This window comes from Bos indicus x Bos taurus, chromosome 4, assembly GCF_003369695.1.
Source record: "Bos indicus x Bos taurus breed Angus x Brahman F1 hybrid chromosome 4, Bos_hybrid_MaternalHap_v2.0, whole genome shotgun sequence".
In the NCBI taxonomy this organism is placed as follows: domain Eukaryota; kingdom Metazoa; phylum Chordata; class Mammalia; order Artiodactyla; family Bovidae; genus Bos; species Bos indicus x Bos taurus.
In genome coordinates, this window is record NC_040079.1 from 50,809,681 (window position 1) to 50,830,888 (window position 21,208).

General features: G+C 55.2%; 4 protein-coding genes and 1 long non-coding RNA gene across 6 annotated transcripts in view; 1 reads left to right on the forward strand and 4 right to left on the reverse strand.

The window, feature by feature from the left end:
* HOXA3 (homeobox A3) overlaps positions 1–12,206 on the reverse strand; it is a 44,647-nt gene extending 32,441 nt beyond the window's left edge. For both annotated transcript variants that reach the window (XM_027539387.1, XM_027539384.1), the window contains exon 1: positions 12,122–12,206. The gene's annotated coding sequence lies outside the window, so the exon portion shown is untranslated. The remainder of the gene's footprint in view (positions 1–12,121) is intronic.
* On the forward strand, positions 4–12,217 carry LOC113891401. Its single transcript, XR_003510752.1, has 3 exons — positions 4–350; positions 11,439–11,547; positions 12,128–12,217. It is a non-coding gene; the product is annotated as an uncharacterized LOC113891401 (long non-coding RNA).
* HOXA5 (homeobox A5) lies at positions 849–3,987 on the reverse strand. The gene is made up of 2 exons (XM_027539391.1): positions 2,900–3,987; positions 849–1,878 (listed from the first exon to the last, which is right to left on the reverse strand). Exons 1-2 carry the CDS (start codon positions 3,459–3,461, stop codon positions 1,628–1,630), a joined length of 813 nt encoding a protein of 270 aa, XP_027395192.1. The 5' UTR covers positions 3,462–3,987; the 3' UTR covers positions 849–1,627.
* Positions 5,321–12,415, reverse strand: HOXA6 (homeobox A6). Its single transcript, XM_027539393.1, has 2 exons — positions 7,138–12,415; positions 5,321–5,760 (listed from the first exon to the last, which is right to left on the reverse strand). The coding sequence occupies exons 1-2, from the start codon at positions 7,577–7,579 to the stop codon at positions 5,501–5,503; spliced, it is 702 nt and encodes a 233-aa protein (XP_027395194.1). The 5' UTR covers positions 7,580–12,415; the 3' UTR covers positions 5,321–5,500.
* Positions 12,416–13,503: 1,088 nt separating this feature from the next.
* On the reverse strand, positions 13,504–20,833 carry HOXA7 (homeobox A7). The gene is made up of 4 exons (XM_027539392.1): positions 20,274–20,833; positions 16,846–17,137; positions 16,013–16,600; positions 13,504–15,048 (listed from the first exon to the last, which is right to left on the reverse strand). Exons 3-4 carry the CDS (start codon positions 16,389–16,391, stop codon positions 14,711–14,713), a joined length of 717 nt encoding a protein of 238 aa, XP_027395193.1. The 5' UTR covers positions 16,392–16,600; positions 16,846–17,137; positions 20,274–20,833; the 3' UTR covers positions 13,504–14,710.
* Positions 20,834–21,208: the final 375 nt, after the last annotated feature.

Consider the following 21,208-nt stretch of genomic DNA (forward strand, 5'->3'; position numbering starts at 1 on the left):
AAAAGAGTCAAATGGAGTCCAGCGTCAGTGAGATTATATGTTATGTGGTATATAATGTTGGATGTCAACTCCCCAAAACCATAAAACTTACTTTAATGGCCCCACGTGACGTTTTATAGCCAGTGAGCCGATCTGTCTGTGCTATGGATGATTTTACGATCTAATTCATAGACAAAACCCTATTCATTTGGCACCCAAATGTCATATAGCCGGAACTGAGGCTTATAAAGTTTACTGTTTTATAACTTTTAAAAGGAAAGACGGCATCAGTGTAAGCAGTCGGTAAATGTGCAAATCTCTAGTTGCTGCTTTAGCTGCTCTGAGGAGTTTCCCACTCAAGCTAGGATGGGGTAAGTACCTTCCATTTGTAGCAAATTAATTGTAGCAAAAGAAGCCAACTGGGTTCAGGAGGGTGAGGAGTGGGAAAGGGTGCCTGGGTGGTTTAGGGGTAAAGGGCCACAACTTGACACAGCAGCCTTTTCAGCAAGTGGAGGCCTAGGATGGCCTTCAGAGAGAGGCAGCAACTGTGTGGGCCCCTGAGGGCCGCTAACAAAGCCCTGGGTTTTTTCTCCTTTTTCTTTTCTTTTTTTTTGTACCCAGCCGGTTAACTTGGTTTCCTCAGAAATGGGCAGGTTAAACTCAGGCTTTGCAAGCACCTAAGGCTTTTCTACCTCCTGCCCTGAACTCTGCTGTGTCAGAGCTAGGGAGGCCGCGGGTCAGGCTGCTGATTTGAGGTCCTTCTTGCACAAGCAGGCTGCTCAGGTAGCCACAGACTCACTGCCTCCCCGCATCAAACAGACAGAAGAGCAGAAAGAGCCGCTTGCTATTTGGCACAAACCAGACCAAGAGAACTTACAATAGAAAGTTTATTTTTTGTTTCCAGTCAGTATTTTTTTCCTTAAAAACAAATACCAAAAAAAAAAAAAAAAGCTGATCACAGTTTGCTTAAACAGCCAGACTTGGACAATATTTGTAACTTTGTTCACAAAAACATACATCACTGAAGCTGCGCTTATAAGAGCCACTTCCAGAGTTCGTGCAAAGGGTCCTACAAAGGCACGCAGGGACACACCGCTCAGAGTCACAGTTTTCGTCACAGAGTCACTAGTCACTACACGTCGAACAAGTTAAGTTGTGTCTCATCAAGTCACCTCTACAACAGCATTAATTACACAAGGAATATAGGTAGTTTGAATAAAAATATCTTTAACAGCTTGGAGCTATTGAGACAGGGACACTTCCACTCACATGCACAGTTAAACAACGAGTGCGACACACAACATTGGCACTAAACGAGGTCGAAGGGGACTTTTTGTGTGTTTTTTTCTCTTTTCTTTTTTGTTATAGTTACTTCAAGTAACACAGCTTGCTTCATATAAATAAGTTAAAACATCTATTTTTTTTTTTCAAGACAAAGCCATTCAGGACAAAGAGATGAACAGAAAGCATATCTACTTATACAGGCGCTATAATGGCAATAAACAGGCTCATGATTAAAAGATGAATTAGAGCAACGAGAACAGGGCTTCTTCACAGAAGGAACACAAGGGAATTTCAGAAAGTCACCTTAGTACTGACACTACGCGGGATCCGCTAATACTGCTCAGTACTTTAAACGCTCAAATACTCAGGGGCGGAAGGCCCCTCCCGCCGCCGCCATGCTCATGCTTTTCAGCTTATTATCTTTTTTCCACTTCATTCTCCGGTTTTGGAACCAGATTTTAATTTGTCTCTCCGAGAGGCAAAGAGCATGTGCTATTTCAATCCTTCTTCGGCGGGTCAGGTAGCGGTTGAAGTGGAACTCCTTCTCCAGCTCCAGGGTCTGGTAGCGCGTGTAGGCCGTTCGGGCCCTTTTGCCTTCCGGGCCGCCTATGTTGTCTGCAACAGAAAAGTCAGGGGTTTAGCCACCCACTCCTCAGCCTCTGGCTACCAAAAAGTCTGCCAGCTGGAACTGCCAGGGTCCTGGACAGGGAACAGGGGAAAAATGCTCAACAAGTCCTCCCTCCTCGCCCTCCCACCCACCCACCCCTCCCGAATTTCCTTCCCTCTTCCTTCCTAGAGAGAAAACAATACGGTTTGGACTCTGGGAACAATCGGCCCATCCGAGGTTGAAGCCGCTCCCCGGAGGATCGCCCGGCTTTCCCCCGTCCCTCTCCTGCCCTTTGGACCTGCCTCTGGCGTCCCGAGGCAGGGCACAGCCCTCTCAGGCTGCCCGACACTCAGACACCCACCAAAGCAAGGCCCTTTTCTGAGCGCCCAAGTGGCCTCCAGGTCACCCTCAAAGTTCCAGCCCCGCGAGGCGCCTCCTGTTCCAGCCTGCACGCTTGGGGCGCCTGCTTTCTTTTTTTTTTTTTTCCCCACCCCCCTTCTTCTTCCCTTTCCTTTCTTGCTCTTCCTCCTGCGCCCAAACTTCAGCATCTCGCCAGCTCTCGCCTCGATGATCCCCCCCACCAAGCCCCTTTTCGGGGACTCTAATTAGTAACGCTGTTTCCCCAGCGTAGCCCTCCTCATAAATTATCCGCCCTGACAAGCCCGATTCACGGCTCCTACTGCCATCCTCTACCCCTCTGCTCCCTGCTCGACTGGCCTGACCCGTCAGTGCGTTCTGAGGCGCTGGGGTTCGATATGTTTTTGTTTTTCCTTTTCCCCCTCTTTCAACGTCTAAACTTGCCTGGCCAACGGCCCCTCTCCCCCCAACCCCCAATTCGTGAGCGCCCAGCGCTTCAAAGAGAAGGAGAAAGAAGGAAGGCAGGGGAAGGAGAACGGCGGGGAGAGGCTCCACCGGGTTGGGAGAGGGGAAACCAGGAGAGAGACCGGGAGAGAGAGGGCGGTAAAGGAGATGGGAGGGGGACCGAGAGTCGCACCCCCGCGGCTGGATTTAGGAAAAGGCTGGCTTTACCATGACTTATGTGCAGCTTGCGCATCCAGGGGTAGATCTGGGGTTGGGCGGGCGGCGCCGGGCTCGGCTCGCTCTGCGCGCTCGCCTGCTCGCTGCTGGCGGGGGCGTCCTCCTCGGCTCCGGACGCCGTGCCAACCCCCTCTCTGCTGCTGATGTGGGTGCTGCCGGCGTTGGCCGAGGCGCCGCTGGAGTTGCCCAGGGAGTTTTTCCCGCCGTGGTGGCTGTCGCTGCCGGGCGAAGGGGCCACGGCGGAGCAGGGTAGCGGGTCGGGCGGAGGCGAGTGCGTGGACGTGGCCGGCTGGCTGTACCTGGGCTCGGCGGGCGCCGCGCTGGCGCCGGCCGCGTAGCTGCGGGCGCGCTCCCCGGAGCCAAAGTGGCCGGAGCCCGAGCGGCCGACGCTGAGATCCATGCCATTGTAGCCGTAGCCGTACCTGCCGGAGTGCATGCTCGCCGAGTCCCTGAATTGCTCGCTCACGGAACTATGATCTCCATAATTATGCAACTGGTAGTCCGGGCCATTTGGATAGCGACCGCAAAATGAGTTTACAAAATAAGAGCTCATTTGTTTTTTGATATGTGTGCTTGATTTGTGGCTCGCGGTCGTTTGTGCGTCTATAGCACCCTTGCACAATTTATGATGAATTATGGAAATGACTGGGACATGTACTTGGTTCCCTCCTACGTAGGCACCCAAATATGGGGTACGACTTCGAATCACGTGCTTTTGTTGTCCAGTCGTAAATCCTGCCTGATGACCTCTAGAGGTAAACTCGTGCACTAATGGGGGAGTTGGGTGGAGGCGAGAGGGGTGGCGCGCGCGCCCCAGGCGCGTGCCCGCCGCCCGCCGCCCGCCGCCGTCGTTCAGTCGGACTCGAGCGCCACCCGCTGGAGGCAGAGCGCATCGCTCCGCTTCCGACCCGGGGCTGCGAGGGCCGGGGTCGAATTGAGGTTACAGCCCATTATGGCAAAATTATTGCATTTCCCTCGCAGTTCCATTAGGATGTACCAATTGTGAGGCCGTCAGCTGCCGATCGCGTGCCCGGCGAGGATGCAGAGGACTGGGGGAAGATGGTGACTTGAATTTTATTTACAACAACTTTATTTCCCCGCTGTGTAGCCCCTCTTATTTTTGTGGCGAGATTGGGGTCGGTTCTGCCCATCGTGCCGACAGCTCTGAAATTTGAAAATACAGATATCACCTTCGGGGAAGGGAGGGAGGCCATTTAGCCAATTGGAGAAATAAATCCTACCCGCAGCAGCAGTTACAATTATGGCTCTGTTTTTTCGAGCGCGTGAGGGGCAGTGTCCCTGCCGCTCTTAAATGACAGGCGTCTATTAAAGATAGCTTTTGTGTAGTGTTTCTCCGAGGCGAGGTCAAATTCCATACACTTTTATAACCAGAGTCGATTTTTCTTGCGTGTAAATATGGTTCTCCTGTCATTAGTTTGCTATTTGCTTTGCTTTGAGTATCCAGCTTGGAGAATCTTCACCACCCAGTCCCTTTCCTCCAGCCAACCCGGCCCCAAGTCGAAGGGTTCTCCGTGAACCCAGAGAGTGGGCCCAGGCTCCTCACAGCCACAGAAGCTGTTTGGGGCTGGGGATACGTGGGTCGAATTATTAGGGTCTTGCTTAGACCTCCAGGAGTAAAATGAGGGCGCTAATGAAAGCATTTTGTGGCAGTGCCTAGTACCTCCGTGGTTATCTTTCTGGGTTCTGAAAGACGAAAGTAAATCACAAATATAGCCTAAAGGCGAGGCAGGGGAGTCTCCCCGATGGAGGCCAAGCATCTCAGGCACCCCTGGCACGTTTGAAAAACAGGACTCTCGCTGCTCCCATGGCTCTGGGCCGTCTCCTTAGGTTCTGAAAGCTGCTGTGGTGGCAGCGCCGGCGCTATCGGAGGTGGGGAGCCGGAATCCGGAGCTCAGAGCCTTCGGGGAGCCCAGTCGCTTCCTGGGCTGTGAAGTTCCATCCGTGCCCAGGTTGGCTCGGCTGGGCTGAGGCTGTTTCTTTTCCACGGACGGTTGCGCGCAGGGCCGAGACACAAGGCTCTCTCCGTCTCCCTTTGTTCCTCGCGCGTCTTCCTGTCTGGGGACGGCCTGGAAGGCCACGGCAGAGCTGGGGCCCCAGACTTTAGGCCCCCTCTTCCCAGTGGTCGGGGTTGATTTAGTGATCAAGATCTCTGGGACTTGGCGAGGAACTGAGGCGGAAACGCCCAGACACCAAAACGGGCTCGGTCCCCGGGTTCTTTCCTCTCCAGCAAACCTGCGACCCGAGCTCAGGGACGTGCAGAGGCGCTAACAACAAGAGCCCGGGACGGATTCGGGGCGGGCCCGGAGATCCGGATCCGGCTTGGGCAGCCTGGGAGATCGGGACTGTGTGTGCAGTGCGCCTCGTTCTACCGCTGGGATTGGCTGTGTGGGATTTTTTTTTTTTTTTTCCTTGTAAGAAATAAATGCTCAGGCGTTTGCAAAGCGCCGGGCTCCCCTGAAGCTTCGAAAGCCCCCCGGGTGAGAGCAGGCGGGAAGAAAGTTGGGGAGCAGGCGAAGGCAAGGGGGCAAAGCCAAGGGAGGTTGCGGCGCGGGCCTGGTCCTGCCCAGGCGTCTATTCGCCTGCCTTTGCCTCAGCGTCCTCCCCGCTGGGTTGTGTGGAATTGATGAGTTTATTTTCCTTTTTCCACTTCATGCGGCGGTTCTGGAACCAGATCTTGATCTGGCGCTCGGTGAGGCAGAGCGCGTTGGCTATTTCGATGCGGCGGCGCCGCGTCAGGTAGCGGTTGAAGTGGAACTCCTTCTCCAGCTCCAGCGTCTGGTAGCGCGTGTAGGTCTGGCGGCCTCGGCGCCCGTGACTCCCATACACAGCACCTGCGGGCAGAAATGGCCGGACGCCAGTAAGCCAGGATCCAGGCACCCTGACCAGTCAGCCCTGAGCCCCACGCTCTGGCCTCGGGGCTGGAAACCACCCGCCTCTCCCACTATGTCTGGGGCCGAAAGCGGACTGGATAGGAGAAGATTATTTCATACCAAGCGAGATATTTTCCACCTAAAACGACTTAGGGTGGGAAATGATTGTTTTTGCAAAATCTGCTCAGTAAAAATATTACAAGAAAAAAGAATAGAACAGCATTCTTAAATCCGGGCACCTGAGCCTGTTTTGTGAGGGTACAGTGTGTGTGTCTGGAAATGATGGGTATGGAACCCTGTGAGTAGGGTACACACTCCGAATTCACACACTGACCTCTGTGGAGTTATTACTGTGGTCAGCACTTCAGGACACAATATACTTTTTGGAAATTTTTAAATGGTCAGCCCTCTTAGATCTTCGCAAATGCCTTCCCATTGTATGGCCCTTCTGAGAAAAGCAGAGCTCTTGAAAACACAAATGACTTTTAAAGCAAAAGACTGTAAGTTCTAAAATCCGCATTAGGCTCCTTCCTTCTCCAAGAATTCCCAGTGGAGTTTTGGAAATCAGGGGCAAAGAGATGGAGATATGGGCCATCTGGGGCTTCTAGAATGTAGGGCTGTGATGGGCTATCTATTCTGATGCCAAAAAGACCCATGGGTTGGGGGCTCCCCCCAAGTTGGGTGTGTGAGACTCAGGCAGGGCCTCAGAAGGAGGCAGAAGTTGGCTGTGAGTGAGCAGTTGAGTGGAGGGGGGAGGAGGGGAGGGAGGAGAGAGCGGAAAAATCCTGAGGCCGGGGATGTGGCCCTCCAAGGCTTTGGGGAGACACTGCAAGGGGCCAAATGAGGGCCTCTTTCTAGATGGGTTTCTGAAGGGCAGAAAGGTGAGGAGACAGCGAGGGAAAGAGGCGTTCTCAGGACGGGTGCAGAAGGCCATCAGGACTAGGGAACTGAGCAGGGTATTACCAGGGTGCAGAGTGGGCAGGCGCACTCTCCCATCCAGCCTTGCTCTCTCTTCAGATTGTCCCTGTCACTGGGTTTCACACAGCGTGGAGTGACCCCCCCCCCACGCTCCCCTAAGGTGTCACCTTACATGGGCACTTGGGCCCTGCCTTCACTCTTTCACAGCCTGATTGTCCCATTGGGAATGGGTTGGGTTTTTTATTTAAAAAAAAAAAAAAAAAAAAACCTCTTTTTTTAAAAACCAAAGAAACTTTGTTTATTCTTTCCTCCCTTCTTTCTATGTCCTCTTTCTACTGTCTCCTCCTTCCTTCCTTCTTTCCCTGCCTCCTTCCCCCTCTCCCTCCACACTCTTTGAGGGGCTGCAGGGAAACACCTTACCCGCGCAGGAGTTCATCCGCTGCATCCAGGGGTAAACAGGGCTCGTGTACTTCCGGTCGGTGCCTTCGTCATGGAGGGCTTTGCCCGGCACGCTGCTGCTGTCGGGTTTGTACTGCTGCTCGGGAGAAAAGTGCAGGTAGTCCCCGGGGCCCCTCTGTTTGCCACTGCCCGAGGGCGAGGCGCCACTGAGGTCCTTATCAGAATAGAAACATGAGGCCCCGTACTCGTAGGATGCCCGGTTGCAGGCCAGGACCGAGTTGGACTGTTGGTAGAAACAAGGTGAGGTGTACGTCTTGTCCGGGAGGCTCGACGCCCCGTACGAGGCCGGGAAGGGCCTTAGCGCGTCATAGCCGGCCGGATAGAGGGGCAGCTGGCCCAAGAAGGAGTCCTGGCCGCTGGGCAGGCTCCCGGGGAAAGTGGGATTCACAAAATAGGAACTCATTTGCGCGCCCCTCTGCAGGACTGTGATTTGTTGTGTATTAGTACATCTGGCTATAACTATTAGTAGTCATCGAACTGGTTTGTTTCTGGATGGCCGAACGCCAAAAGCGACAGCAGCAAATCGCACCAGCTGACGCGGCGGCGGCCAATGGGAGCGAACGCCGGAGCCCGCTCCCCGGGGACCGCGGCGACCGAGGCAGCAAAGTTACAAACAGCCCCCAGTCCGCCCGCCCGCCCGCCCGGCAGATTGATGGGCGCGCACAACCAACCCGCCCGGCTCTCTCCCCCAACGCTGGCGGCGGGCACAGCCCGGGCAGGGGCGTGCGGATCGGCCCGTGGTAGGGGCATTGGTGTCCCGGCGGCCGCAAAGGCCCCAACAGGCCCGCTCTTTGCTCCTTCCCTTTTGCCTTGTTGGATTTTGCTGGTTTTTCTCTCCAAACAGGAAACCTGACAGCCCCGCGCCGGGAGGGGCGGTGACAAGGATGGCTCTACTCCGGCGGGCCTGCCCTACCGGCAGGGCCCTGAGTTTGCCCCTCCCCCTGCACTCCTCTCCCCGTGGGTGCGGGTTACCGAGATGGAGAAGGGATCTGAGAAACCAGGCCTTCGCCCCAGTTCTTCTCTCCTATGCCTTAGGAATCGGTGCATCATCTCCTTCTCTCTTTCCCCACTCCCACCAAGGGCCTGGGCCTCACCACCAAAGGGAAAGGCTCACCTCGAGCCAACCAGGACTAGGATCAGGCTAGTCTCTTCCCCTGCCGGCCCCCTACTCCCACGTACAACATGTCTCCTTTGCATCTCCAGAGGCCTCCTTACAATGGCCAGCTATTGCCTGGCCTCAAAGCGCGCGCACACACACACACACACACACACACACACACACACACACAAGCTGTGAGCCCCGCTCTGGGTGCCTCTGAACCCAGGAACGCAGAGGCTGGAAACCACTGGTTTCAACGAGAAAGGAATCTACAGAGGAATAGCTGTGAGACTGAGTTCCAAAGCCAGCCCTAGGACCTGCTCCCCTCTCGTGCTCCGGGGTGGGTGGCAGAGATGAGACAGGTCCAGATGTGGAATCTCTGCCCTCATTTCAGAGATGCTAGTGACCCAGGGTGCCTGGCTCAACCCAGCAGAGAGGGCAGCTCTGCTGGCCCAAGGTGGTGGCAATAACGAATGTGATTGGTTTCTGGGCCACCTGTCCAAAGGGCACTGTCCTGGGATATCCCCTTTTCCTGCCTTTTCTGGGACTTTGGGGGAACCTGCCACCCACTGTGCTCCAGAACCAGAAACAGTTGTCTCTTCAGGTCCAGAAATTATCTGAATTGCGTTCACCACAGTCGCAGGCCTGGCCTTCCCCAGACAGGACATGAAAAGCCTGTCCTGGGCTGTGCTCTCTTGCCTGAGAGCTGTGCCTTCAAGATAGTTGACTTTTACAGTGCATAGATCAATCTCATTTTGTAAAATGTGGTATCATTCCAGTGGCATTTTTACAACTGTATTTGTTAGGCTTGTAAAACCCTTGAATTAGCTTTAAAGTCCTCAATTCTGTGCAGCTTGAAGAAAGACTTATTTATATGATTTAGTTGAATTTCCGGAGGGTGTTTATAAGATCTGTAAAACTGGTGAATGCAGGCCGATGGGGTTCAGAACTTGGGGGGGTGGTAAGGGCCCCCTAGGAATCTGGCAACGACTTCCTTAATCTCTTTCTTGCTTTTCAATTTTTTCCCCTCACTTCCACCAAGGAAAAAAATTTGAGAAAAGACTGGGCTCTGATTGGCCTCCCCAGAGACTATGGTGCATCCCTGAAATCAGCTGCTGCCCACTGAATGGGGGCTGCACCCAGATGCCTTCTGCCTGCGCCCCAATCAATTGAACCTGGGAAAGTTTCTCTGTTGCATATATAAATAAGGGCCTGGTAGGACAGGATATAATTTTAACTTGCCCTCAAATTTCTTTAGGAAAAGGATCTGATAGGTGAAAATTAAAACTCGAGAGTTGAAATTTTAAAAAAAAAGCTGTGTTAGAAGAAAACGTTTGAGTTGTTCTTTAAACAACGCCATCAGATGACAGTGATTTCAAGCAAGTTATTAAGATGAAAATAATCATTTGGAGATGTTGATAAATGTTTATATTTATAATGTCTGCTTTATTCCTCTAGGTTCCACATAGTGTTGGGGCTGGGAGCAATTTACTACTATTATTAGTATCTGTTATGGTTTGACCTGGATTCTCGATCTAATCATTGTCTCGGTCAACAAAATATTTGATCTGTCAACTAACAGCAAAACAGCGTATTTCTAGCTTCTATAGGCACTAAGATGGCAAAAATATATTACACTGAAATCTCTAGATGTTAGCCAAGGCTAGTACATATCATGTTGGCAGCTGCCCAATTTATTTCTCCAACCAGCATTAGCTGCATATATATATATAGAGAGAGAGAGAGAGCGCGCGCCCGAGAGCGCTCCTTTCAGGCAAGAATAGAAGCCCCAGACGCTGGAGGGAGCCTCTCCTAGGAAGGTGAGAATGGCCACCAGGGCTCTTTCCTCGGTCAAAGCCACACAGAAAACCCACTTACCTTTCAGCTGCTTTTCAAGGCAGACGGGATGGTGAGCAGAGCCTCACATTTCGCCCTTTTCCTGGGCTGCCCACTGAGCTCCTCGACCTCCGCGGGTGTGGAGGGAGGCCTGCTGTCGTGCGGGGGGGCTCCTTCGGGGCCCCCGAGTCCACTGGACTCGCTGGCCCAGGCCAGAGCCCATAGCACACAGGTGCGGCCTCTGCCTGTCACAGGCCCTCGCGTGGAGCCAAAGCCCGCCTTCCTTGCCATAGCCAGTCAGGCCTGCAGGCCCCAGGACTACGAGTGATAGCTCCAATTTCTAAATCCCAAAGCGGGCGCGTTTCCCGAAACCAGCGTGCACCCCTGGGGCGCCTTGGAACGCGCAGTTTGGAGAGAAGCAGCCATGACGTGCCAGGCGGCCTGTGCGACCAGTCTCCATGGTTGCTGGGTGGGAGCAGGACCCGAGTCTAGTCAGGCGTCCAGCTCCCGTCAAGGGCGGTCAAGGCGGGGGAGGTTCCCGGCCAGTCAGGCCCTGGGAGGCCGCCCTTCAGGTCCTCCCTCGCCCCCCTCTCCTAGGGTTGCTTGGAAATCTCTGAGGGGCCCGCGCAGCAGTCGCGCCAGGCTGCACGACGCGGGACTGCTATTGGCGTCGGTTCCGGAGATGGCCACAGCGTGGCAGCAGCGAGCGCCCGGCACGGTCGCAATAAATTATCTGCCCGCGGCAGCCGCAGTCGGGCAACCCACGGCCCCGCGATGCAAATACGCCGCTTTATCCGCCCCAGCGCGTCCCGCCCCACCCCCGGCGCGAGTGGAAGTCCCCAAGGTCCACAGACCCTTCTCAAGTATCGAATGCATACCAAGGCATTATCTTAAGGTGGGGAAAACAATAACCACCAAAATCAAACAAACAAACAAAAAGAACTCGGGCCCAGAACCACAGGGTCATTTCGCTGTCCCAGGAAGCTACCGGGACAAATCTGGCCGAGGTTCACCTAGGCCAAGTCAGCTCTGCGCCACGGGGCTCCTTCAAGCCCACGCCCGCCGCACCCTCCGCGCCTCATCCCAGGCGGCTGCACAGTCCTCTCCCAGCTCTCTCTGGAGATGGGGAGCGCCGTCGCCAGTCAGCCCGCTGCGCCGAGGTGGTTGGGGGTGGGAGGGTCCCCCTATCGCCCAGACTCGGTTTGTGTCCTTCCTTCAACCTTAGCTGCGGCCCCTGCCACTCACAATAACACCACTACATCCTCTGCACCGAAACTTCCCGCCAAGCAACACCCAACAATTAACCCCATCCTCTCCTTCAACACAGAATTCCACCCCCGAACCTGTTCCCTCTCCCCGCGCGCTCCTGACATCTCTCTCATCGGAAAACCACGCGAAGCGAAGCAGGCACTCAGCAGAGGACTCTGGCTGAATTAGTAAGTTTTTGGTTTTTTGCTTATTCTACCTTTACTCTCTAGAAACCGCTTCCCAAGGAATAGAAGATACTATGATAAAAACTCCTGTCGATGAATTCACTTTGCCTTCCTCTCTTACCATCTTCCCACCTCGGGAACTGTCTCCAGTTATTGGGGGGATTCAATCCGGCCAATTGGGTCATGAATGAAAAAAATCCAAACCCGGGAGGCTGTCGGGGAACGCAGGGTGCAGGGTCATTTCCTTTTGGGGGCTCTGCGAGGTCGCTGGGGAATGGGAGAGAGAAGCCCTCAGCTGCTGCTGCCCCGTGCCAGGGAGCTATGGCATGGAAGGAAGGAGGGCACCGACTGCCAAGGTGAGCACGCGCGGGAAAGGAGAGGGAGGGTGTGTGTGTGTGTGTGTGTGTGTGTGTGTGTGTGTGTGTGTGTGATGGGGGGTGCGTGTGTGATCAGGTGAGTGGGTGGGAGAGGGTTAGGTCTGCCCCCTTTCAGCGCCACCCTGGGGTGCCCTCCCCCAATGCCGCCGGCGCCCGCTGCCTTCTCACCACCTTTGCTCCTATCTCCCCACGTGTCTCACCTTCAGATGGCGGTTCCCAGAAGCTCCAGTCCCTCTGACAGCTGTCGCTTGGGCAGCCCGGGGAGACGAATTGTCCTTCGTGGTGCTAGAGGACGCAGGAAATTAGCCAGGTTGCGAGTTGCAAAGCGACCGCCGCGGCGCCGGGAACTGGGCACACCCCACCTCCAGCGGGAGCGGCCGGGCCGGGCCGGGCCGGGGCCTCGTCTCGCTCGCCATCGCTGGACAAAGCACAGCCGAGCCTGGCTGGAAGGCTGAGCTCCGAAGCAGGCAGGACGGAGCGGAGCAAAAGAATGCGGCTCTATTCTCGCAAGGGAAATTATAAAAAAGTTCATGTTCACGGTTCCCATCCACATGACCGACAGCGGCCAATGGAAGGGCCGAACAACTCATAAAGTTGTATTGCAAAGTTGTAAATTTTCATAAACAACAACGGATTTATGACCCTTTCCCCATCACTAAGAGGAGGCAGCTCCTACACCGGCGCCATCTTACCACCGAGGCGGCCCCGAGTTGGGGCCGCAGGTTTTACAGACCCAGTTGTGCCGGGGTTTATTAAAAGAGTAATAAGAAGCCGGTCCAACCCAAGCAGGAGACGGGAGTCGAGGTCTTCGCCTGCGAGCTGCCACTGTTCTGCGCTGTCCCCACCGCCCCTCGCCCCTTCCCCAGCTCCTCATTTTTCCGCATCCAGACGCCCTTGCCAGGGTTTCGCAGCGGGGTCTGCGGCCAGTGCCCCTTCTACCCCTTAGCTTCAGTGCTGGGTTCTGGGGCCACCTCGCTTTTCCTGAATGTGGGGCTGGGGGCGGCATCAGAGGCCCTGAATCTTGCGTCCTTTCCCGGGCCGGGTTCAGGGCTCCTGGGGAATTCGGAAACAGTCGCAGGACGATATACCTTTTGGAACCCACTCTATAACCTTAGAGGAAAGGGTGGAATCCATGGAGGGTTTGGGGGAGGTTCATAGAATAGACTATAATGTATCAGTCGAAGATTTCCGTTTTCAAGGGATCTGGAAGATGTTTGTATACACACCCAAACCAGACAAAAATCTCCACACAGAGAAATGTACATGTACAATTATGGACACACAGAAATGTGTGCACACAATTATGGACACAGAAATACATACAATTGTGGACTCACAAAAATAGACACACAAAGAGGTACACACACACCTATATAAATCTCCATAGCGATCCACGCAAAAAGGGATTCAACAGGCATATACACTAATACATGGCAACCAGCACTTGAACCCTATCCCTCCTTCCATTTTTGCTGTCCCAAAGCCCCTTTGGCCATACAGACCTAGCCAGGGCTTGCTCTCCAGACATGCTTCACCCTCTCTTCCCCAGCACACTGCAACTCCCAGATAAGGCAGTCCACAGTTCTTTGTCATCAAGCATCTTTATTTTTCTGTTACATAAAACACTGTTAACTGGGCAAGACGGAAAGTGTAGGAAAATGTACCTTCCCGTTCCTGGAAGCCCAGGCTAGAGCTGAGAGGGATGAGGGGGGACACAGGACAACACAGGAGATGAAGAGCGCTGGCGAGGGCATCAGTCCCCTCACCAGCTATAGAGTTAGCTCAAGACAACACACCATGCTACAAAGCCACCCCATTAACACATCCTTCCCAAGTCAGGACATTGCCTTACAAATGAGCTCCAAGACTATATAAATGACCAAAAAAAAAAAAAAAATCGTGTTCAAATATACAATATTTGCCATTGTAGGAAAAGTCAGGATACACATATTCAACATGGCTGGACAGTGGGACACAGGGGCCAGGGGAGGGGCAGGGAGGCTGGGAGCATCTCTGTGGTCCTACTAAGCAGAAGCGAACCCAGAGGCCCAGGCAGCTAGCTTGGGAATGCTCCAGAAGGAGGGGATGATGGGCCTGAACATGAGGTGCCCAGACCAAAGAAGGAGGGATTCTAGATTGTAGCACTTAGAATGCTTTGGAATAAATATATTATTTTTCCATTTAAATAGAAGCCAATGCCCTGGTCCCCGGATCCCAGCGCATTCTCAGCGCAGCCTCAGGGACCCCAAAGGCTACTAGCCGGAAGCAGCAGAGGCCTGGCCGAGGAGGGGGGAGGGTTCGGCACTAGGTAGCAGGCGAGCCAGCGAGCACAAAATAGGTAGTTTGGGGCGAGTAGGTAGTACTGAGAATCAGGTCCTTGCCGGTTCCGGGGGAGGTGCTGGGGGTCTGACAGTGTTGGGACACTTCTGGGCTTCCTGGGAGTGGAGGCCCTCTGGGGCTGGGCCCTTAGGTAGTTTGGGAGTGCCTCTCCCGGAGGAGGCCTGTGCTAGGTAGTATTTTAACCGTGCCAGCGCAGAGCTGGTCGGCCTGGGGTTGGGGGTGTCTGTTGGGGGTCCTCAGAGGCAGAGGGGATCCCCAACGGGACCCAGTCTGGTGACTGCTCGGTCAAAAAAAAATTGGGAGCTGGAGTGGGTAATGGGGTAGATTGGGTGCAGGTTGGGGAGTAGGGTTTTTTTTTTTTACATTTTCTTTTTATTTTTTTTTTTTCACTTTTGTAAATAAAATCAGTCTCTAAAGACGCTTTCCAAACTGTCTGGGGCAGCCGGGCCTCATTCCTCCTCCTCCTCGTCGTCGTCCTCGTCCTCCTCGTCGTCGTCCTCGTCGTCGGCCTTGTCCGCGGCAGCGGCGGCGGCGGCGGCTGCAGAGGCGGCGGGCGCGGCACCCTCGGGGGCGCCGGAAGCGGCCGGACTCTCCTCCTTATGTTCTTTCTTCCACTTCATGCGGCGGTTCTGGAACCAGATCTTGATCTGGCGCTCGGTGAGGCAGAGCGCATGGGCGATCTCGATGCGGCGGCGCCGCGTCAGGTAGCGGTTGAAGTGGAACTCCTTCTCCAGCTCCAGCGTCTGGTAGCGCGTGTAGGTCTGGCGGCCCCGCTTTCGGTCCGGCCCTGCGAGCAGACACATGGACACATGGACACACGGACAGACAAGCCGACAGGGACACAGGCCAGGGCATCAACCCGGCTGCCATTCAGAAGCGCGCACCTCAATCCGGGCCCTGACCCAGGTCCGAGTCCCCCTCCGCCCTGCGCCCCCAACCTGAGCTGGGGGAGGAGCGGGAGTGTTAGCGGAAGACACCGACTGCGGTGCCAGACGCGCAGGCAGCTCTGTGAGGGGGGAAGGCGCAGAATCCCAACTTTACAACTGCTCTTTCCAGCCGGCTAGGCTTCCACAATGTCCTGCTTCCCCCTGACAAAGGCAAATTGTAAATATAGAGTGTGGGCAAGTGGGAGACGCTGCGCTTTTGCCAAAGGCGAGCCAGCCGCTTCCCCGCCTAGCTAGGCAAGTGGGAGACCCTCTCCGGCGGCCCTCACTCCAAGGGCGCCTTTCCTCCCCAGCAGCCCGCGCCCCCATCCCCAGACCTTCCTAGGGCACTGGGCTCTCTGTCTCCACTCCCACCCATCCGTCCCTCCCTGCCTTTAAATGGCCCCTGGCACAGGGGCGCATAAGGGACCCAAAAGCGTTTGGCTCTCCCTGCTTTTGAGAAGAAAAGCCAGGCTGAAAGGAAAAGGAGGAGGGAGAGAGAAGAAAGGGAGGGAGAAAGAGAAGACGAGAATAGCGAACAAACCAACTTAATGTTGAGATTCCAAGGCAAATAGAGTTAAATAAATTTACGAGGATCGAACCCATTAATTGGGCCATAAAAAGTTTTATGAGCCTCATTTACATACAATGCTAGGAGCTCTCCTTGCTATGGCGCCTCGGCTCTAATTAAAACCAGAAAGGCAGCGCCGCCAGGAGTCAAGGGGCCGCCGGCTCGCAGCCGCCTCGTTCCGCGCTCCGCTCCCCCAGCCCGGCGCTCCCAGCTCCCAGTCCGCCCGCCCACCCGGCCCGCCTAGCGGCTGCGCCTACCTGAAGACCGCATCCAGGGGTAAATGCGGAAATTGGCCTCGGCCGAGCCGTGCAGCGCGCCTTCGTCTGCCTTGTCGCAGGCGCCTTTGGCGAGGTCACTGCAGAGCCCCGGGATGTTTTGGTCGTAAGAGGCACAGGGCAGGTTGCCGTAGGCGTCGGCACCCAGGCCGTAGCCAGACGCGAAGGGGTTCTGATAGAGGGGGCTGTTGACATTGTACAAGCCCGGTACAGTCGAAGGGAAGGCGCCGGCGGCCGCCCCATAGCCGCTTCTCTGCGAGTTGGGCGCAAAGGAGCAAGAAGTCGGCTCGGCATTTTGGAACAGAGAAGCCCCCGCCGTATATTTGCTAAAAAGCGCGTTCACATAATACGAAGAACTCATAATTTTGACCTGTGATTTGTTGTCCGGCAGCTTTCAGTGTCGGTTTTACGAGGTAGCGTGATATATGATAACATTACACCCCCAGATTTACACCAAACCCCATTTTCTTTTGGACGGAGCTCGCCGCAGCACGTGACCGCCCACATGACCGCCTCCGCCAATCTCAGCCGCCCTCACAGGTGGTCTCGCTCGGCTGGGCCCGCGGCAGCCTAGAATGGAAGGGAAAGAGGTTCAAATATGTGGCCAACGAATCTGTTCGCGCCCGGCCGGCCTGGCGCATCCCGCGGGAAAAGGACTCCCAAGGCACTGCGTGGAGGCTCCGCTCGCCGCCAGCCCGGACCCCTGGCCGGCAGAGGCCGCGTGGAACCGGCCGGGCGCAGTCCCTTCCTTGCTTATTCCCGGACGCTAAACCAAGCTGGCGGGTCCTCCCTGCCCCTCGTTTCTGCCCACTCACCCAACCCAGGGAAGGTCTCTGCGCTCCCAAGTACCGGCCCTCTACTCGGTGGCCAAGCGGACAAGTTTCAGCTCTGGGCAAATCGACTCTTTGCCTACGTTCCCCGTCCCAAGTCCAGTGGGCCAGAGGCCGAATTAGACTCCGATCCAGATGGGGCCGATCCAGATGGGGCCAACGCAGCGTCGCTTTCTGCTGCAGCAAGAAGGCCACCGCTGACTGGAACCATGTGGTTGGAATAAAGTCAAGGTCTCCCAGCTTCCTTTCTTTAATCGGCGGCGCACTGTTTATCCGCCTAAAGGAAACAGTGAAATATTTATCTATTAATGAGCCTCATTTGCCAGTAGATTTATTAACGTGAGGTTTCCCTCCCTCCTCCCGAACACCGCTGGCCTGTCAGGCTCTGTGCGTTCTCTCCTGGGCACCTGGCTGGCCTCTAGCAGCCGAAGACATGCGTGGACACTCTTTTGTCCTCCCTGCAACTCTTGGTTCCTCTTCGCTCAGACGGAACCAAATCTCTTTCCTCCAGCTTGTTGGGACCTCAGGCCCACACCTTTCCAGGTGCCAATGTTACTATAAGGTTTCTGGTAACCTTCACTGGGGACATTCCTGGGCCTCGGCTACCTTCTCTTGGGCCTGGATGCCTAGGAGCCAAACATGCTTTAGAGCCAATTTGAAGAGAAGAGAGGCCCCAGGGGCCTGGGGACCACAACCCCTACGTTTCTCCATTTCTTTTGGAGACCCCCAAACAAAAGAGGAGACCCCCCCTCCCCTTTCAGACCTTTTCCAAAAGGCCACCCAGCTCTGGCAGCTTCACCTTTCCAAGGACTAGCTTTACTTTTCCAAGACTGAAGCACAAAGTAGTCTCACTCACTCCCACCCAGGGCCCCCACTCTAAGACCTTACTTTCCCAAGCTTCCAATCTCTGGGGCAGGGTTGGAGCACCCTAGAGGGTGGTGGGGCGACCCTTCCCCTATATGCCTCATAAACTGCCCAGACAGCGATGGAAGCCCAGCGGCTGGGTCAGTACGCCTTTTACTGCTCAGCTCGATTGCACACCATAAACCCGACCTCACAATGGAATTGCCCCGGAAATTCTCCTCTGAGTTATAGAGTTTGATTCCTTGTGTACAAAGCACTTCCCATCACTTTCAGAGGGTTCGGGCCATCCCGTTCACCGCACGCTCTCAGGGGGTTCCAGAAGCACAAAAGGTGGCAGGAGGGTTCATGCTTGGATGAAAACGGAGTCCCAGCTCTGGCCTAGTGGACGGCCTGAGGCATAGGTGGGGCAGTGGGGGCTGTCTGAGCAGGTGGGTGCCTGGTGGTTCCCCCTGGGGGCGCAGGGGCCATGGTGTGGCAATATCCAGGGATGCCCTTTATGGAGGACCAGGGTGACAGTGTGTCCCCGTTGGGGAATGGAGGGGGTAAGACTGGTAGGAATGAAAAAAACAACTATTCCAAATAACATTACTTTCTGGCAGGAAATAAAAACCTAAGAAAATTAAAGAAAGACCAAACAAACAAAAAGGCTAGGAGATCAAAGAAGCGGAATTAGACAGCTTTAGACCAATAAATTGTTCCTCGGGTGACACAGAGCAAGATGCAAAGAGAAAGACCGGCTCTGCCGCCGCCGTCTGTCTAGACTCCGGGGGCTGGAGCAGCCAACAGCTATGGCGTTTGTAGTAGAACCTGCCCTAGTGGGGCGACCCGACAGACCAAGGGGGAGCGATTTCTGGGAGCACAGGAAAGGGCCCGTTCCCAGCCAAGGGGTCTGGGAGCCCGTGCCACAAGCTCATCCCTGCCCGAGTTTTGTCGGGAGTAGGTCCAAGCCGTCCTGGCAGAACGCACTGATCCTCCTCCTGGGCCAAAGAGGATCCAGATACTGCCAGCAAGGCTTCAGTCCTTTTGAGCCCAAGTCAGCGAACCCGGCCGAGCCCTACGGGTGCTGAAACCTCTCTTTCGTTTCTGAGCTTCTCTCTCCTCTCTTGCCTTCTGCAGCGGGGTTTTAAAACGTAAAAGCCAGACAACACCAGGCTTTCAAATATGGCCTCTTTAAACGCGTGTTCTTGAGCCTCCGGTTTTCTATTTATTTGGCCAAACAGACACATGCGCTGGATTAAATGTGATAATATTCATACAAATACTCGTTGACGCTCAACCTGAAGCAGGCCACGTGAAGGCGGGTTTCTTATCAGCCGAGTGGTCTTTAGATAAAGACTTTTTCCTAGGGCTCTCCTGGAGCTGGGGTCCTACCTACCTAGCAAAGTGTTTCCCTTGCTTCTCTTTACCAAAAAGTCCTCGATATTGAAATCCAGCTAAGAAGGTAAACCCAGCTCTGGGGCGGTGAGTGGAGCCTGCCAGGAGTCGGGCGGCTGAAGATTTGCTTCTATAAACGTTGCCACACGCACCCCGCGCTCGGGTTGCGCGCCTCTTATGCACCCAATGCTCAGTCTTCCATCGCAACTCGAACAGCGACTCATCCCTGACGAGTGCAGAGGCGCTCCGGAGGACGCGGGGTCCCATCTGCGCGCCTCCCAGACACCCGCCGGCCAAGGGCAAGAGAGGCCTTACCCCGGGCAGTCCACGAGGCCTCTGAGTTCCCGACAGGCTTGCACCTACCTGGGGCCTCCGTGACCGGTAACCACCGGTCTGCTCCTTCGCCGTTTATTTAAAGTTACGTAAATCGAGCTTTGTATCTGCGGCTTGGAGACACGGCCACGGGCGACTCTTGGGGAAGCTATAAAACCTCTTTCACCAAAGGCTGTGAAATTTTATGTATTAAGTAAGGAAATATAATGAAGGCGTGTGTCTGTAATACCAACGTGTGTATATAAACAGAAAAGAGAGGGGAGAGAGACACACGGGTAGTGACGCCCAGGAGATGTCAGCCAAAAAAACGCAGTACTGGGTTTTACAGCGTGTACAGCGCCGAGATGTAGGTTGTAAACATTTTGTGGGCTTGGCGGAGATTATTACAACCCAAATAAACGCACCGCGTGGCGTATTCACAGGGCTCAGGAGTGCTTCGGAGGGGTTCCCTGTTTGCTTTTGCATTTTCCTTCTGAAACTATTCTGCACCCGGGGCTGATCCTCGAAAACGCAGGAACGCACCCGGCCTCCTCCTGTTAGGGTCTAAGGCATATACCCCCGCCCAGGGTCGAGGGTAGGCTCGAATGGGATTGGGGTTCCCTCTCTCCCCCTCCTCGCCTCTTAAGCTGGGGACGGACGCCAGAGTAGCCTTGGTGCCTCCACTACCCAGGAAATTCGGAGACGAGAGAAAGCAAGGGCGGCTTTCACCACGTGAACTCCTGTCCTGGAGCTGGGATGTAAATATAATTATTTTAAATATCATGTATTTTAGAATAACCAAAGCAGTTTCTGGTCCGGGTCCCAGGATTCCCCATCCTTCCAGACCCACACTAGACAATTACCAAGAATGCCTTTACGCCCAGTTCTCAGCCGCCTGATTGTACCGTGACGTTTTTAAGGCGGCCGAGTCCCGGGGTCCTGGCTCGCCTGCGAGTGCTGACTCTCCCTGCACCGGGACGCAGCCTTCGGGGGGTCTCTCGGGTCGCCACAGGACCCTTGGCCACTGTGTATGCCCTCTGCGCGCCCTCTGGAGGGTCACCAGGTCCACGGGCTGTAGGCCTTAGTCCTGGTGTCTGTCCGCCGGTCGGTCGCGTTCTCCGAGTGTCGTGAGGCCCCGAGGCTTGTCCCGGGGTGGGAACGGTCACCCTAGATCGGTCCCCGCGACCGCCCCGCAGCCTCGGGACAGCGGCAGCACCGCAGCCCTAGGCCCCCTGCCCAGGATGGGGAGCGGAGCGAAGAGGGCGCGACCTGTGCCGATCAGGCGAGACCCCGCCGCTTGCTTTTTTTGTTTCCCAGCGAGGCTTCTGGCCATGCGTGAGCGGCACCGAAAATATACGACAGCCGTTCGTTCAAATGTGGGGCTCCCATTCCAGAAGAGCTTGCATCAAGTCGACATCTTAGGAACTTCCCAGGGTCGCGGCGGCGGGAGATGGCGGCGCCGGTGCCTCTTGCGTGGAGCCATACTGCCATCTGCTGGCCGTGCCTTGACACTGCAGCCCAGCCCCGGCCTGAACTTCGTCAGCAGCCGCCGCGGGTCGGGGGTACCACTTTCCAAGCCGGGCAAGGGCCCATCCCCGGGGGGTCTGCACGGAGCCCGGAATCTACACTGCCGAGAGGGCAGTGCCCATAAAAAAAAGAGCTGTTTCCGCAGCTGGTTTATCGGCGGCAGACAGAGCCAACAAATGAAAGGGCTTTGGTGGAAAATCTTAATTGGGGTTGGACAGTTGTAAACCCATTAAGGGCCGAATTCCAGACAGTTCGCAGACCCGGCCTTTAT